This window comes from Acanthochromis polyacanthus, chromosome 9 (assembly GCF_021347895.1).
Source record: "Acanthochromis polyacanthus isolate Apoly-LR-REF ecotype Palm Island chromosome 9, KAUST_Apoly_ChrSc, whole genome shotgun sequence".
Lineage (NCBI taxonomy): Eukaryota > Metazoa > Chordata > Actinopteri > Pomacentridae > Acanthochromis > Acanthochromis polyacanthus.
The window spans coordinates 22,980,466-22,999,099 of record NC_067121.1 but is presented as its reverse complement, the minus strand read 5'-3'; the positions used below and the strand labels follow the sequence as shown (position 1 = coordinate 22,999,099).

General features: G+C 39.3%; 2 protein-coding genes across 2 annotated transcripts; both read left to right on the top strand.

Annotated features, from left to right (window-relative positions):
- The first annotated feature begins 1,311 nt into the window (after positions 1 to 1,311).
- dusp22b (dual specificity phosphatase 22b) lies at positions 1,312 to 6,053 on the top strand. The gene is made up of 7 exons (XM_022207116.2): positions 1,312 to 1,523; positions 1,958 to 1,991; positions 2,121 to 2,203; positions 2,926 to 2,975; positions 4,113 to 4,187; positions 5,295 to 5,466; positions 5,618 to 6,053. The coding sequence occupies exons 1-7, from the start codon at positions 1,503 to 1,505 to the stop codon at positions 5,756 to 5,758; spliced, it is 576 nt and encodes a 191-aa protein (XP_022062808.1). The 5' UTR covers positions 1,312 to 1,502; the 3' UTR covers positions 5,759 to 6,053.
- Positions 6,054 to 6,169: 116 nt separating this feature from the next.
- On the top strand, positions 6,170 to 18,223 carry irf4a (interferon regulatory factor 4a). Its single transcript, XM_022207115.2, has 9 exons — positions 6,170 to 6,829; positions 7,556 to 7,755; positions 7,958 to 8,144; positions 8,934 to 9,019; positions 9,362 to 9,539; positions 10,327 to 10,407; positions 10,816 to 11,214; positions 12,605 to 12,717; positions 14,064 to 18,223. The coding sequence occupies exons 2-9, from the start codon at positions 7,558 to 7,560 to the stop codon at positions 14,211 to 14,213; spliced, it is 1,392 nt and encodes a 463-aa protein (XP_022062807.1). The 5' UTR covers positions 6,170 to 6,829; positions 7,556 to 7,557; the 3' UTR covers positions 14,214 to 18,223.
- The last annotated feature ends 411 nt before the right edge of the window (positions 18,224 to 18,634 follow it).

Genomic DNA, 18,634 nt, shown 5'->3' with positions numbered 1-18,634 from the left:
TCCATGTTGCAATAAATACAACTACATTGTAATTTTGTTTTCATTTTACAAAATGTGCCTTTTCACAGCAGGGTATAAATGGATGAACGCAGAATGTAACCTCTCTAATCATCATCGGGTATCTGTGCAACAATGAGAACACATTTTTTGTACCATAAGTTGTGTTCATTAATGAAATTATCATCACACGTGGCTGGAATTTCCAATACTGGAATGATAAATAAACTAAATGTTTTGCCATTGACAGAACTTTTCTCCTCATGTACTCCACAACAGCTTCTGATGGATGGACTTATGATGTCATCTGATATGAACTTTATGATCCATAAATGATGAACTGTCGTTTCTCTTTACTTAGTTGATTGGTTCTTGCCATAATATGGATCCTAACAGTTGTCAAATAGGGCTGTCAACTGTGTACCAACCTGACTTCTGCACAACACAACTGATGGTCCCAACCCCACTAAGAAGGCAAGAAATTCCACAAATTAACCTGAACAAGGCACTCCTGTAAAGTGAAAACTATTTTAGGTGACTACTACATGAAGCTCAGTGACAGGATGTGAAGAGTTTGCAAAGCAGTAATCAAAGGGTGGCTATTTTGAAGAATCTGAAATCTAAAACATGCTTTGACTTATTTCACAATTTTTTTTTTTTACTACATAATATCATATATGTTCATTGATAGTTCTGACGCCTTCAATGAGAATCTGCAATGTAAATAGTCATGAAAATAAAGAAAAAACCATTAAATGAGAAGGTGTGGCAAAACTTTTGACTGGTCGTGTATATTAGCATGTGATTTCTAAAGTTTCACATAGATATGATTTTCAACAAGCCTCGATAATACAACTGCATGATAAAATTCCTGAAATTCAGTTATGTGTTTTGGATTTTGTATGCCACAAAAAGATTTTCATTGGCTAAATGTTGTCAGTCCCTGTACAAGATTTAGGACAGTGGCTTTGCGGAAATAGGGAAAAGATATTATCCAACAATGAGAGTTTTTCTTTACAATTAAATCCCCACTTTCTCTATTTTTTTTATGTTCACAGCAAGTTCAAATTGAATACCCCACCACCGATAACAACTTTCACCTCCCATTGGCCTCTCTTCACCCTCATCTATCTTCTCTCTGGTAGACACTCTGTTATATTTATATGGGTCCAGGTTAAGTAAATGCTGTCGTCGGGCCTGGGGGACAAGGTATTAATATTCCAGATTCACATCCATCCACACATACAGGATCAGTTTCCAGACCACAGCTATGTCAGCACAACAAAAGCGGCTCTCCTTGCATTGCCAAAACTACAACTCCCAGAATTCAACACGGAAAAGCTTTGGCAGCAGTGCTCTGCTCGCTCGGACACGGAGAAGCAGCTTGTGCCTTCCCAACAGTGGCTTTTGAAAGCTGTCAAGACTTTCGATAAGCAATTGTAAACAACCAGGACGCACAGTGTGGCATTTCTTCTGGCTGTGATTTTCCAGACGGGTCCTTCAGGATGGGAAATGGCATCAACAAGGTACGTTTTCCATCTGATCCACGCGCCTCAGGTTGGAGGTTCTCAGATGAGTAGTGCTCAGTGTTTTAAGGATAAGAATGTCTAGCAATATAAAAGTTTGTCCAGCGATTAGTTTTTTGATGGTAAAAAAATATATCTTCAATGGGAAAAAAAAACCCCATAAAAATACTTAGTCATTTCCACCTATGTGGTGTAACTTAAAGCAGGTCATAGCTATAGTTATTGTTTTACTTAGCAGCTTTGTATTTATCTAGTCCAATGATCTCAGGGTTAAATTTACAACATGGGCTGTAATTTCTAACTATCACTTCATATGTTCTGGGTGTCATTCTGAGTCAGCTGTTTTAGGTCTCTGAGCTGTTGTACCACACCTCATTTTCACTGATGCTTTTCCATTTGACCAAAACTGCATCCAGTGTTCTCTTTTCCCCCAGGTCCTGCCTGACTTATACCTAGGAAATTTCAAAGGTGTGTCCAACTGTATTATTTTATTTGATTTTGTATATCTATCTATGTAAGGGTATATATATATGATTGCATATATCCATGGTCTGAAATTGTGCTGTTGTTTGTTTATTTGGTTTTTTTTCATCACAGATGCAAGAGACAGAGAACAGTTAGCCAGAAACAACATCACACACATCTTGTCCATTCATGACAGCGCAGCTCCGATCCTCCAGGTGAGAAGCTCTCGATTCCCTTCTTGTAGCATCTCAGCCATCGGATGAATTATGAAACTGTGCATCTTAGGTTTCTTATTAATTTTTCAAGCAAATGAAGCTGAACAGATTGATTGGCTGTGACTCTCCAGGTGTACTGGTACACTGGGCCTGACTTTAGCGCCGTCTACCACACTCCATAGACCAGTCTGTCAGGTTGTGCAGGTAGAAGTACCGCTGTACTCGCCAGTAGTGCTTCCCCCTGAGCAAACAGCTGTCATTCCCGAGCGAGTAAACAACAAGCAGGAGAGTATCTTAATCATGTGATTCACAGCGTATCGTGAAAAATGCCAGTCAAGAGCAGATGGTTTGGTCATTGTGCTGAGTTGTGTGCTTGCGTGGGTTTCAGAGTAGGCGTTTGTTCTTGTTTCAGTCTCTGTGGACTGTGCAGTCTTTCTTCATTATTATTTTTTTTTCCTGGATTATTGATTTTGATCTGAAGTTGCTCTGACAGCTGGAAGCACAAAAGCATCTTTGCTTCTCAGCTGTGTCATTGTTAAAAATGACAAGGACTAATGTGACCACAAATTCTCTTAAAACTGCCTTTTTCTACTTCACACAATAGGGCAGTTTGTGTTTACCATCAGCAACACGCATACGTTGTGAAACCTTAAGTGTGGTGATACGTATTCAGTGCAAGTGACTGTTGATAGGTAGGCTAACTAGTATTGTTTGTCCACCAGGAGATGACCTATCTCTGCATTTCAGCAGCTGACCTGCCCACACAAAACCTGTAAGTACCAAAATGTGCAGCTCAGCAACACAGCACAGAACAATGAAAAGCTGAAGCAAAGAGAGAAAGTACCACATTCATTTGAGGCAGCACTGTGTGGGTGTCTGAGGTTCATTTTCTTCAAGCTAACGTGTAAATGATACACTTTCACAAGCTCAACATTTCACTGGGAACTTAGTCGACCACAGTAACACAGCTGGGTTTAGCGCTCGGTGCGTGGCTGTTACTTTGACTTCAATACATGTCATGTACAAGTGTCTGCAGTTTTTTTTTTCTTTAGAAAACTACAAAAGAAAAACCAAGGGGTGGTGCCTGTATCGCAGTCGTCTGAGACCAAATTCACATTTCAAACTGTTCCAGTTTTTGAGCTTTAGCATGACTGTTGGCACATATAGATATATTTATACCCATGCACATATGTGTATATGCATGTTGCATACACTACCATTCAAAAAATTTGAGGTCACTTAGAAATGTCCTTTTTAAAAAAAAATAATAATAATAATGAAGATGACATTAAATTAATCAGAAATACAGTGCAGACGTTGTTAATGTGCTAAATGACTATTCTAGCTGATTTTTAATGGAATATCTTAATCGGGGTACAGAGGAACATTTCCAGCTACCATCACTCCTGTGTTCTAATGCTACACTGTGTTAGCTAATTGTGTTGAAAGGCTCACTGAAACCTAAAAACCCTTGTACAATTATGCTAGCACATGAATAGAAGTGTGACTTTTCATGGAAAACATGAAATTGTCTGGGTGACCCCAAACTTTTCAATGGTCGTGCATACACAGATCACCTTTCCTGCTCCCATTTACCACCATCTCTCAGGTTGATAAAGCAGGTGTGAAATATGATGCCAACTCTTTCAAATCTTAGACAAACACACCCTGATCCTGATCTTTCCGGGATCTGCGAGTCAGTGGCAAAAACATTACACCTGCCATGTACAAAAAAAGCCCCGAACCGAACTGTGTGACTCAAAGACCAGCAGGCTGCTGCATGTAGGAGCTCTCGGTGTCAGCGAAGACAAAATAACAACACAGCTTTTACGGCAGATCCTGCTCTGTTCTCATAATGCTTTAATGTGGCCATGACCTATTATGACAAGATTCTTCTTATGCCCCACAGGACTCAGCACTTTAAACAAAGTATAATGTTCATGCACGAGTCCCGCCTGAAAGGAGAAGGTTGCCTCGTTCACTGGTGAGAGCAAGATTGCTTTACCTGGAAGCTAGAGTCAAGATTCACACACAGGGGCTATGAAAACAATATGTGCTGTTGTAGCAAACGAACTTGATAGCTTATGCAGTTACACACATATTGAAACTGAAATGTACAGTTTATCCATAGCTGAACAAAAACTGAGCTCGCCACACACAGCGAGACATGTGAACTCATGTGTAACTGCTGCACAGAAGAGATTAAATGATAACCTAAAGGAAGGCCTATTCTTGAACTTCCCAAAACAGAGTACAGTAACAAGTCTGACCGCATTGTGTTCGTGCAGCGGGGTAGCTGACCACGTGTTCACAGGGGAGAGTTATATTTGGTTAGAGAGAGGGTCTTCTCAGAAACACAAGCATCTATTTATAAGATCTGCACTGACAAAAGCTTCTCTGCTTAATCATTCTTAGTCAAAGAAGCATTCCAAAAGCCAAAGTTCATTTAAACGTGTCGTATATAATGTGTATTGAATCAGCGTTTTCACCTCAGTTCTATTATTTTACCCCACTTTCCTTATATTTTATTCTCTGTCATCACTATCTGTAGTCCACTTGGTATTGGCAGTGCCACATACTGCAAATATTAAATATGATGGGCTTTGGTTAGTTGTTTATAACTCTACTCTGGTTTTGAGTGTAGTTTTACACATTTTTTTGATAAGCTGTTAGCACAGAACACAGAGAACTTAGTTATTAATATCCCTGCTAACACATCTCAAATAATATTGAGCATGCTGGGTTAGGTTCCTCCTCTGATTTTCTTTTTTTCCTCTGAATTTCATTTTTCTTTCAGCATTTAGATCATCCTTACAGTTGTTTTACGAACAAACAAGTGTGTAACTTGAGTTAGACACACCTGTGATTATGGCAGCTATGATTCTCCAAACTGGGATGAGGGTTTATACAGGTTTCTGTAACAAGGATGTGGTGTTCATGTGTGCAAATAACAACTGCTAATAAGTGAAATAACCATTTAAAATGTCCAGTTTAAATGAAAAGCCATTTTCATGAATTTCTAAAAGAGAATTGTGAGAATTCCAGTAGTCATTTGGTTATTTAACTTTTTGCATTTGCTCCCTTGATACAGTTTGGCAGGAGTGTCCCGGAGTGTCACACTGGTAGTAGCCTACATCATGACAGTGACAGGTTTGGGCTGGCAGGAGGCGCTGGCTGCGGTGAGGGTGGCTCGGCCTTGTGCTGGACCCAACCTGGGCTTCCAGCGGCAGCTACAGGAGTTTGAGACCACTCAAGCTGAACAGGTCAGTCGTTAATGCTGAACATGGGAAACTGGGATATGAAGGAATCTGAAATGTACCGCTGCATTCAAGAGTAGATTTAAACAGTTTATCATTAGTTCTTTGCATTGTTCGTTGCCATCAACAGACCAAACATTATTTTTTTCTCCTACAGTTCAGAGAATGGATGAGGATGGAATATAAGGAGAATCCTTTCAATGATGAGGCTGATATACGTGACTTGCTTGCCAGGGCGTCCAATGTAAATGGCGAGGAGGTAGAAAAACATGCATCCACCCCACCTGGAGGTATTTGATCAGATCTTTTGATGAGATCTTTTGCAGCTCAGCCTGGAGGATACGTATTAAGTATTGGACATGTAATGTGCTTTGGAGTGGACTCCTGTCTGGATGTCCATCACAGATGGAATTATCCTCAAAATATCATGGACATGAGTGTTGGAAGAGACCGTTTTCAAGTTAAGTTCATATTCATTTTTACCAGTGATTGATGTTTCTGGTGCTGTTTTTCTAATTTATAAATGTTCTGAACTGTGTTTTCCACTGTGTCTATGTGATTTCAAATTGTTTAATAAAAGGATTGAAGTCAAAGAGTTTTTGAGGTTGTTGGTCGGTGGGCTGCAATACTGGAGGTGAGAAGATACATTTTGCACTCTGTTTACAGCTCTGTTTCCTGGTTCTCTTCCTGTTTGTCTAATGTGCAGGGGAGGTCATGCATGGTGGCATCAAAAACACAAAGATCACATTCTTTTATCTGTCTTTTGCTCAGTTGTCTTTAGAGAAAGCAAAATAATAAAAATAAACCATTTTATCAGAGATTTTACATATAGTAGTTTTGTACATAGTATTGATAGTTGGATGTGTGGATGATAGCCACTGGAGGGCAGTGTTACAACTAAAGTGCACTTTGACAGTGTACAGTAGTTTGATTAATCAAGCATGTGCATTCTTCTGACGTTTTTTTCCTCATGTTTTGTCAGTATCAAGACAAGTCTTACTCAAATAACAAATTTACACTCAAAGACTATAAATGTTTCCAGTCAACCGTTTTGTCAGTGGAAATTAGCTTGAACTTGCAGATCTTTAGAAAAATACAAACACGCGGGGAAACATTTGTGTGATGGTACAGGTACTTGTTCCATTCCATCCCGGTGTCTGCTCTGGGTGTCACTAGAGGGATTCCCCACTGCAGCACTGTGGGTGCTGAGTTTCACAGAAATGAACGCCCAAATGCTGTGCATCTCCTTTTGAACCTCACACAGCTCGAGAGGCTCCTCCCTGCAACAAATCAAGATGTGATAACATTTAAGAATAGGACCCCGATAGCTTCAAAACAGATTTCGGTGGCGGACGTTACACACTCAAAGGTAAGCAACAGCAATTCCTTTGAAATGAGTGAATGTATTTTCATCATGATAACTGAAAAAAAGTGACTTAATGTATCAAATGACAGCAGTAGTTTCAGCCAAGAGAAAATGTTTGATGTCAGTCTTCATCATCCTGAATATAACAGTAACTACTTGTAAATGTGCCATTAATCTGGTAATCATGCAACTCTTACTCACAATTTTATTATACTCCAGCATGTATTGTTGCTGTGTTTAAACTCGATCAGTATTTAATTATAGCTACAAGTGTTGCTTTTTTCATGCATGTGTCTAAAGATGAGTCACATTTCTTTACAATGACAGAAAAGAAAATCAGGCCAAACGTGATTAAGATAGTTACTCATTTCTGCTGCCACCCCTGCATCCTTACCTTGTAAATGATTTTGAGCAAAAGTGGCAAAGCTGTTGTTTGACAAAATGTATTCAAAAAGATTACTAATATGGCTGCAGGGGAGAGGCTATGTGGATCTCTAATAACTAATTCACGCCAGCAACTCTTTCATTCAAATAAATGCCTTTGAAAAGCAATTTTAGCTAAAAATTGCAATAATGATAATCACTTGGAACTGTCGTCTGTCTGTCAAATTTATATTCTCCGGTTCAGAAAAGGACTAAGTCTTAGAGTAAAAATCCGAAGCTAGATTAGAACTGCTCCTTAATGTGTCCACAGTTCTGTTTTTTATGCTAGTTTATTTTATTTTGCAGAGATGAACCTGGATGAGGACAGTGGCCTGTCAGTCAGTTGCGGCAACGGCAAATTGAGACAGTGGCTGATTGATCAGATCGAGAGCAGGAGATATCCCGGCCTAGTTTGGGAAAACAATGAGAAAACCATCTTTAGGATTCCATGGAAACATGCGGGAAAACAAGACTATAACAGAGAGGAGGATGCTGCACTCTTCAAGGTCAGACTGTCCCGTCTCTCTCCTCATACTGCACCCAACACATGTGACAAATGCAACTCGAACACTGCACTGAAATGATCAAAAAGCAAACTTAAGGTGTTTCTTAAGGAAGCGCTGCTCTTACTGTTTATGCACCAAAGCCCCATAGCTTTGCATGGCTGAAAAGAAAGTGTAAATAAAATGTATTCCATGATTGTTTCAGGCGTGGGCATTGTTCAAGGGGAAATATAAGGAAGGTGTGGACAAACCCGATCCCCCCACATGGAAAACCAGACTACGCTGTGCCCTTAATAAAAGCAATGACTTTGATGAACTAGTAGAAAGAAGCCAGCTGGACATCTCAGAGCCGTACAAAGTCTACCAAATCATTCCAGAGGGAGCCAAAAAAGGTTAGTATCAAATATCGTGCATGCAAAAATGCACAAGAGCTGTGAAGCATTTAATCAGAGAGAATTTAATTTAGCTCTTCAAGTATGAGGTGACAAAATGTGCAATAAAATCATTTATGCTTGGATGTTGGTTGCAAATAATAATGTCTAATCTGTTACTATTTGCATGATTCATCTGCATATCAGTAGTGCTGCTGTATTTCATACAGCAACTTGCATTGTTTATAGACTATGGGTGATTTTTCACATACATTTGCACACTGCAGTTGATTCTGATGAGGCAGGAAGCACAAAGGAAGCCAAAGCATGTACCAAAAAGGCCGTAGTGCTTTTTTTAGAGGGCTTCGGTTACTAAGTGCAGGGTGCACATATCACAACCAGGCGACCTCCAGCCTTGCATAACTAAGTCTCTGCCATTCTATGTACAACTGTTTTTGTCACACCAGAGTGGTTCTTGCTATCTGGACAAACACTTAATTCTCAGAATGAACAGGATTCAGAGCAACTCAGTCATCTGTTAAACTTTGCAAATTTTGTTGGTACGAGAATAGAAGTAACACAACTGCACAAGTGCACAAAACATATTCACGCTTGTACTTGCCAAAATACGACATAGTTCTGTTCACAGAATATTGCACATAGTCACAGTTTAATGTTAGTCTGTAAAATACCACTATGGATTATTCTTAATCATGTTAGTTCCTTTTTTTCTATCATGCTTTAATGGAAAGATGTGCAGGCAAATGATCTGATAAATATATTTCTTCTTTTTTTTATTTACAATTATAGGCATGAAGATGAGCAGTCTGGAGGAGACGGCATCACATGTAAATGCTGTCAGCTACATTCCTCCATACACGCCACTGCACAACCAGGTCAGCAGATTTTGTGGCTGTGCATCTTCTAAAACTTTACCTCAAAAATATCCTACCACTCAAAAGTTTGGGCACACGTTCTCATTCAGTGGTTTTTATTTAATTATCTCTACATTGTAGATTAATACTGAAGACATCAAAACTCTAAAATAGTAATTATGGAATTATGTTGTAAACAAAAAAGTGTTCATCATCAGTATTAATCTACAATGTAGAAAATAATGCAAATGAATAAAAAGCATTGAATGAGAAGGTGTTTCCAAACTTTTGGCTGGTAGTGTAAATGGTAAAAATCACTAATTAGATCGTTTTTTTTGACGTCTCTCCTGTGCTCCCTTCCAGGTTTCGACCTTTATGGTTTCTCAGGAGAGAAGGGACTGGAGAGATTATCACGCACCACCAGAACAGCAGCCTCTTCCTACTACACATCACCATGGGCCACATGCCGAGCTGCAGTATGGTCAGTGCCACTACCCGTCACCAATCAGTCGACCTTGGCCTGGCTCACACACAGAAAATGGTAAGATGCAGGCATGTACTTCAAGGGCACATGATTTAGAATGGGCTAGATCATAAAGAATGTCTGTTTGACATGTACTGGGCTTTAATTTATAAATGTATGAATTTCTTTTCTCAGATTTTCGCTAACACTGACTTTCATTTCCATTCACAAACAACTGGCTGTGCTTTACTGTCAGTAAAATTGTCATTTTACTTACACAAAATATAAATAATGCTTTTTTATTTCTTTATGTAATAATGTGGTCCATTTATAAACTAAGGCTTTTACGGTTTACAGTGTCAGTAATCTTGTATGTTGTTGATTATTTAAATATGTAAGCGGTTATCTGAATCCACCCACAGTTGGCTGTCTTTCAGGTTTGAAGATTAATTTTGAATGAATTAAAGATGCTCAGAACTTTAAATTTTAAGTTCTTTAAGCAGTTGCACTTTTCATACTTTGTAAAATATTGATATGATCTCCATGTGTACACTACTGGTCAAAAGTTTAGAGACAGGTTCTCATTTACTTGAATGAGAAAGTGTCTCAAATCTTTTGACCAGTGGTGTAGAAAGAAAAACTTGGCTGTGAAGTCATTGTGAATAGTACCACACAAATGGAGTGTGGGACAAGATGTTACACATTAGACTTGTTTTAGTTCCAGATTAGAGTAAAAAAAAACAGGAGAAGAAAAACTTCCTCATCCCGGCAAAAAAAGTGCCACAGTGCCCTTTCACATCTCCGTACTTTCACATTCACTACTCTAATTTCGGCATTTGGTGCTTCTTTATTTTATTCTGCGCAGGTTTTCAGCTGTCCTTCCACACCTACTTTTCAGAATCTCAATCGTCTGTGTATGCCATGGACCACAATAATGCCATAACAGGTGAGGATTTGTTTCGTCCAAACTATGTTGGACACACACAGTCTGAGACTAACATGAGCTTTCATGCTTGTTTTTAAATGTTTAGTAGTTTTTTATATATATATATATATATATATATTTGCATTTACAGATAAGAAACTATAAATACCTCCAACAACACTTACTTACTTCCCTATTCTAAAACGGCAGGCTATAGGAAATATGTGTAAAGACATATATTTTTTAGATTCATTACAAGATGATAGTTTAAAAAGGAGAAATTAAAAGATGTTTGTTATAATAAGCAAACAGTGATTAAGACTGTACATGCATTTCAGGGCCTTCATCTGATCAAGCTATGAGACTCTAATCATGCTGTTATTGAGTATTCTTTGATGTATCTGCTAAATGCTTGTCTCCATCTTCCAGACTGCAGCCTGCACGTGTCTCTATTCTACCGAGAGTCTCTGGTGAAGGAAGTTACCACCACCAGCCCAGAAGGTTGTCGGATCACCTCTTCCTCCTCATCCTCTCCATCCTCTTCCTCCTCTTCTTCCCCGTGTCCAGAGGACAGGTTTCACAGTGGGGCAGAAGTCATCCTTTTTCCTTTCCCATACCCTGAGTCTCAGAGACAGGGTGCCGAGATGCTTCCCAACATACTGGAGAAGGGGGTGCTTCTGTGGATGGCGTCTGACGGGCTGTATGCTAAGCGCCTGTGCCAGGGACGAGTATACTGGGAAGGACCTCTGGCTCCATATATGGATAAGCCCAACAAGCTGGAGAAGGAGCAGCCATGCAAACTGTTTGACACCCAGCAGTTCCTTATTGGTGAGCACTAATATGCTGCTGTATGTTCTGTGTACTCTGCTTGCACCTACTGAAACACCTGAGCAGTAAGATACAATCCAGGACAATATTCATGCAATGAAAATGGCATTTATAGTGTTAACTTTATGTTCAGTTTCTTCTTTTATACCCAGCCAGTTCTACTTGATGTAGCCCAAAATCACAGATCACGAATTTGCTTCAAAGAGCTTTATAGTCTTTTCTAGACGTCACCCTCTAGCCATAGAATGATACCTTTTTAAAAATGAAAACGACGCTTTATTTTCAATCATCATTTATTTTTACAGGTTCCAAATATGGCTGCCCATTGAAAGAGTTGACAAATACATAAATAACTGTTTAAATCAGCTTAGATCTATGTTATGCTTTGTTGGAGGCCACTTGGATATCTATATAGCGCTTATAAACGCTAAAAAGGGGCTGCAAGTAAAATGATACCAGGGAAACAGCTAACTGGGTGGAGCCCATTTGAACCACAACTTCTAAAGTTTAGTACTTTGATCCTAAACGAGGCATCATTTTATATGTCAATCTGAAGTCTGCAATGTTGTATGTTCTCCTATGGTTTTATGTAACGTGTAGTATTGCAATTACATTATGTTAAATGTACGTTTTGTCCACTGGTAAGGAACAGTTGATTACTTTTCAGCCCATAGTTTGAGGTATTGTTGATGTATTCCATTGAATTATATTACCAACACTCACAGCATTATGTGAAGGATTTGTGAAAAGCAGATAAACTCTGATTCTGATTTTTTTTTTTTTTTAAATGCATTTCGCAACTTCCTTAGCAAACTGTAATGTAAATTCTATGGTCAGGTGATTACACTGTCATACGGGGTTCACAGTATATTTAAGAGAACATCTATGTTCTCTGTTTAAGGGAACAGGTTTGGCTCTTACCGCCCATTAGACTGTTTAAGCGATAAGAATAACTAAGAGTGCTCTGATAAACATGCTGCTTCAGCTATTTACAGTATGATGACAGTTGTTTTCACATCGATACTGGTTGTGATGATGGAGGCGATAATGATGAAGGAGAGGCTGCAGGTCTTTAGCTTGGCAAGTCCCTCTCAGCGATCAACTCATATTCTCAGCAGGGGGCCAGAGTGTGGAGTCCCCACCCACCTTCTGTGGTCCACCACACTGCAACACAAGATAGGGTTTTCTGTGTCATTTCATTTTAAATTTCCACCATCCTCATCAATGGTTTCTGGAAAAGTCATCATGATTAAGAAAAATGTCATGTGAGTAAAATGTGGTTTTAATGTTACTGAAAATATGATAGTCTGAATATTTGATAAGAGCACATAATGGGTCTAACGGGTTCAAGACCTCGTTTCTTATTACGTTCTCTTTCTTGTCCTCTCAGAGCTCCAAGATTTTGCCCATAGTGGTCGCCATCTGCCAAGACACCAGGTGGTGCTGTGTTTTGGAGATGAGTATCCTGATCCACAGCGCCCAAGGAAGATGATCACAGCACAGGTACCCAAACACAACAAAACTAAGCTAATGAAACATTAAAATTCAAGATGGTGAAAATAGGATTGTGATTGTCACTCTGTAACTACTATATGTGCATGATGGGTTATGCATAATTTAGAATGCAGGCACCTTAGTATTGTTCTCATAATGCGAAATGAATTCACAAGATATTTGGACTAAATTGAGCTAAGAATTGACTGACTTCTAGACATTTTCTTTTACTTTAGGCCAAAAACAAAACGTATGATTCCATAAGAATGTCAATTTTCTGTGCAGACACTTTAAATTTAAAATACACTACGGTTCAAAAGTTTGACGTAACTTAGAAATATCCTTATTTTTTAAAGAAAAGCAGTTTTTTCCAATGAAGATAACAACAAATTAATCAGAAATGCAGTCTAGATATTGCTAATGTGGTAAATGACTATTCTAAAGAGAAACGGCTGATTTTTAATGGAATATCTACATAGGGGTACAGAGGAACATTTCCAGCAACCATCACTCCTGTGTTCTAATGCTACATTGTGTTAGCTAATCATACTGAAAGGTGAATTGATGATTAGAAAACCCTTGTGCAATTATGTTAGCACATGAATAAAAATGTGCAGAAAACATGAAATTGTCTGGATGACCTCAAACTTTTGAACAGTAGTGTATGTATATATATATATATATGTCAGGGTAGAGACTGCGATTTGGTGGAATTAGAGTTTCTACCAGTAGAGATTGCGATTGGAGTCTCTACCAGTAGAGTTTGCGATTGTAATCTCTACCAGTAGAAACTCCAATTCTACCAAATCGCAGTCTCTACCCTGACATATATATAAAGATTTACACTACAAAGTCTACAAACTCAGCTAAAATAGAGATAAACCACAATAACTGTTGCTAAAGCACTAGTACCAAAGCATGCTAACTAGCAAGATAGCTATCTTAGTCAAAACTGAAGCTGCATATATTAATAGGAGTCTCAAAATAAAAATAATTTTAAATATCTATCTATCTAATCTATCTATCTATTCTATCTATATAGGCAGGAATTTAGCTAAACATAGATACATTAAATTAACATTTATGTTCATCTGCTTAAATGAACAGAATGAAATAAAATGACCGAAGTGCATTATTTCCATCTTTGGGTACTATTAAGTTCGACCGTAATGCTTTATTGGAAAAAATAATCAAATCAGCCTGAAAAGCCATAAAAACAAGGAGTTTTTGTTATACAGTTTGCCAGCCAAGCTTAACACTTTTTCTTTCGGTAACATTCTCTGCTTTTGCAGGGCACAACAGGACAAAATAATGTTAACGTACATATTTCATACGCAGACGTAATTTCATTTTAGGTGGAGCCAGTGTTTGCCAGGAAACTGGTTTACTATTACCAGCAGAACAATGGTCTCTACCTACGGGCCTATGATCACATCCAGGAACAGAACACCTCCCCAACAGTTGACTACCCTTCCCAGAGACCTCTACAGCACATTCAGGAGTGACAAGCGTTCAAACACACATGCAGGAGGGCATGAATGTGAATGTGAAGCTCTGACCTTTTAGCATGCCTTGTGACTGCGTTCCCATTTACTGTACGGTTGAAACTGTCATGGTAACTAAGGAGGGGTAGATATGGGGAAGACCCTGTCATTTTCACTTGCACACCTATGCGTCGTAATCTTTGTGTCTGGGACTGTGAAGGTACATTTTTTTTCTACAAATATTATTGTGAGAGTGTGAAGGATGCGGTTTGAGGGTGGGGGGGATGAAGTGAGCGGAGGGCAAGAGAGACAGGAAGTACTAGCACAGGTGCACAGGAAGAATGGCCCCTTAGACAAAACACAGACATGTCGAAGGGACAAAACAGCATGAATGAATATTGATTTTTCACAGGTAACAGTTGATTATGTGATTATTGCACTTACACTGTTAGAGAAAGTCAGTCATCAACTCTTCCTTTTAAGACAGCTGTTTTTGTGGTTCAAAAACTTTATCACCTGCAGTACTTTGTATACAAAGTCAATTTTTTTTGCATAGAAGAGAAAGTAAACAGTGAACACTGTCAGTGCTTAGTCCACTTCCTTCTGACATTCATGACTGCACTGCATATGTAAACAGAAAAGGCAAAAGCCTGTGTTTAGCCTCGATTGTACTGCATTGTGGACCCTCATACAGACATCTGTGGACATTGACAGACCCCAGTTGTTGTAAGCAGTCATGTAATGTTTTCTGGTTGCATCATAGTTAATTTTGAGAGACTGGTTGCCTTGTTGCCTGCTTCTCATTTGCAAAAAGTTGAGGTCTTATGTTACTTTATGTAAATCAAGGGCATCCAGCTGCCACTCGACACCTCTGGAATCTCTTGAAAAACTTTTGAAATACCGTATTTTCTGGACTATAAGCCGCTACTTTTTTCTCACGCTTTGGACCCTGCAGCTTATAGAATGATGCGGCTAATGTAGAGATTTTTATGTGTGAGCTTCATGCCATCATTAAGTTTAGCCTCGTCACATCAGACTAATAAAATTACCAACAGGTCACAGTGGACCATTGCCACCGTTTGAATTAAATCAAACTCATTAAATTCTTCAGATGAATCATTTTGCGCTTCATGCACACACCCTCAACATGGAAAACACGAAGAAATGCATATGATGCAGCTGTTGCAGGCCAAGCCTGCTCTCCTTTAACCTAGGCAGATTACAGTGTATGTGAGTGTGAGAGAGTATGTGTGTGTGTGAGTGTGACATGAGGAGGAGCGCTGCAGCTGTGTGTGTGTGTTGCAGACATGAGTGTGGAAACGGAGGCAGAGCGAAATGCACCACGATGATATACAATACAATACAATAAAAAACTTAAAGATAATTTTTAGCGCTAGCATGCTACCCAAGGCTGCCCAACCACGGTTCGGCAGCCGGCAGAATCGGGTCGGTAACACAGCTTTTAAGTTGATGGCAATTGATCTGCCTGTCTAAGAAGAAAATAGGGCTGCTGCCCGTTAGCTTGGCATCAATGAATCAACGGTGAGACGTTGGAGTTGGCAGCGTGAACTGACTCAGTGTGTTTCACTGCCATGTTACAGGCACTCTTCAGAAAAAGTATGTATTTAATTACAAGTAATAAAAATCTTTCTGTGTAAATATCTCATGTTACAACATGGACACCGGTGGCTTATAGTCAGGTGCGACTTATATATGTAAAAAAAACTTTTTTCTTTTTAAATTTATTGGGTGCGGCTTATGTTCAGGTGCCCTCAATAGTCCGGAAATTACGGTAGCTATTGCTTATCTCCATGGCTTGCTACTCGCCTCAAAAGTGTTCAGAAACATATTTTGACGAAATGAGAGAAAGTTTCCAAATAAGTTGTCATGTTGGTTCGGTTTGAAATCCAGGAGCTGACAGCCCACAAATGAAGCCTTCATCAAATCAGGTGGAGTCAGTGTTTGCAAGGTTGTTTGATGGCGTAGCCTACATCGGTTACTTTTGGAGAGTACCTGTTAATCATTGATTGTGGTACTACCTAGTTGGATGCCTGTCAAGCATTCAATGTTGGAAAGTCGCATGACCTCTTTTAAGGTCTCTTGGATGACCCTGATACAAATTAGGCCATTGGTTAGGCAAGTTATACAATTTAGGCTGCACACAGATGTCCATAAAAAGGTTTGCCTGGACAGATTTGCAGAGATGATGAAATTAAGTCTCACAGACCCTTGCACACTGGTGGCATCCACACTGTCTTTGCTTAATGGAAGACGGGGTGCAGTCCAAAATTTGTCTCTGTGCAGTGACTACGCTACAAGGACAGTGGTGTGCCTATAAAGCATACAAGTGTGGAACAGAGTCCTCCTGGTAGACTCCAAGCAGACTAAACAGTAGTATCATGACCACAACTTCACATCCATGGTTCCACAGCTGTTCAAGTGCATGTTTGCAAGGGAGTATACTCAAGGTTTTATACTTTCTGCATCTACCATTTTGTCAAGGTCCTTAAAGGTCCACATGATGTAAATGTAGTTATTTGCCGTCTGGAGGAGTCTGCATGAGCACCTCCTTGGATATTAGCCCAGAATTTGTCAGAACTACGCTACAAGAGCAGTACAGTGATTCCATCTGAATGTGCATGTATGGAATTGAGTCTTCCATGTGGATAGGAAGGTAGTATAACTTTGCATCTATGATGTCTACAGCTGTCTATATGCTTGTCTGCAAGTGAATATAATCAAGGTTTAAGGGGTCACCGGCTGATTCTAGTGTCGTAAAACTTTTTTTTTTAATTGATAGTGTTTTCAGTGGTCTTTTTTGAAACTGTTGCCTCGTTCTTGTGAAATCTTGTATAGTTTTTCTACATGCTCAGTTTATGAAACAACCTGCTTTGATCGGGGTTCACTGAAAAACAACAGTTTGCTCCAAACCAGATATAAAGTTTTTGATATGTGGTGTACTACATATTATCAGAGAGCAGCATGTAGTTCAACTCCTGTATCACTGACTGTGATGATCAGACATGACCTTATTGGACTGAAGAAGGTTGACTGGAAAAACACACTCATCCCGCAACTTGTATGGAAACTGTACCTGTTCCTCTTGACCTGAAACTCGTGGCCTCACAATTGGGAAGAAAAACTACCTTTGTGGTCTGTGTGCAGGTTCTGACAGGGAGGAGTCCTCAGGTTCCCATGGCTGGCCTACTAATCAGGCTCACACTGGATGCAATGTCCACTTAAAGCAAAGCCATGAGTCTCACACAATGACACGCTATGAATTTTGTGCGCATTACGTGACAGAACAACAAAATGACTATATTGGAATTTCTCATGCTGTTGAAGTCCTAAATGTTAATGCTAAAGTAGGAGGGATAAGGGTTTTGTTATATTTTTCTTCTGTGGTCCAAAGTTTCGATCTCTGCATTTACTTCCTTCACACTTAAACCACATCACTTTCACAATGGCTTGAAAAATCTGACCAAAATCACAGACGGGAATGTTTTTCTTTTTCATGAACCATAAATCCTCTTTCCCCTCAAACGTGTAGTCAGCCCCCTGATTCTCTGCAGAGTGAAATTTCGTTTCACATTACTTCACAGTCAGACATTTGACTCACTCACTATCAATCTCTTTAATGTACAACTTACTGGTGTGTTAAACACTGTGTATGTAAGTGTGTGCGCAGTAAAGGTCCATGTGTGTGCATGCATGTGGGTGGATGCATGTGTGTCACACAGTTATGGTATTACTGTTATCGGGAATTGACATTTATGGACTCAGGATAAAACATTTGACTCCCCCACCTACAACATCAGTGACTCAAACACAGACACCACACCGATTTCACATCACAGTTTACAGTTACAGTAAAACATTCAGAGAAAACTACTGTATGGAGGAAACAAAATTTGTAATACACATTTTCTGAGAAACAATTACAAGCACCAGACATAAACATGAAGATTTTTTTTCTAATATAAAACTGCTGTTTGAGCAGATTTGCTTTGAAATAAACTCATCTGAAACCACTTACGTGTACTGTGCTTGTTTCATCTTTGAGCTCCCCACATTTGCAAACAAAGGGAGGAAGAATGAGAGTCATATTTGGTTAGAAAAAGAACAGAAAAAAAGAAGAAGAAAAGAAAAACACATTCACACATTTGCCATGGTGTTTCCCCCTCTGCAGGAAGCCACATCATTTGTAGTCAGGCTTCAGTTTTTCCGCCTGTAAGAGCCGTTACTCCATCGTCTGTGCCTTTCGCTCGAAGCTCCGGAGAGGACAGTTTAGTCACCTAATGAGCCAAACATTTTCAAGAAAGACTTTACAGAGAAGATGAAACCACTAACAGCAGATTAGTGGCAACACTTTCTCCAAAAAAGAGCGACTGGTTACATCTTGACTCAGTGACTGTGAACAATTTGACTGATTGGGCTGCTAG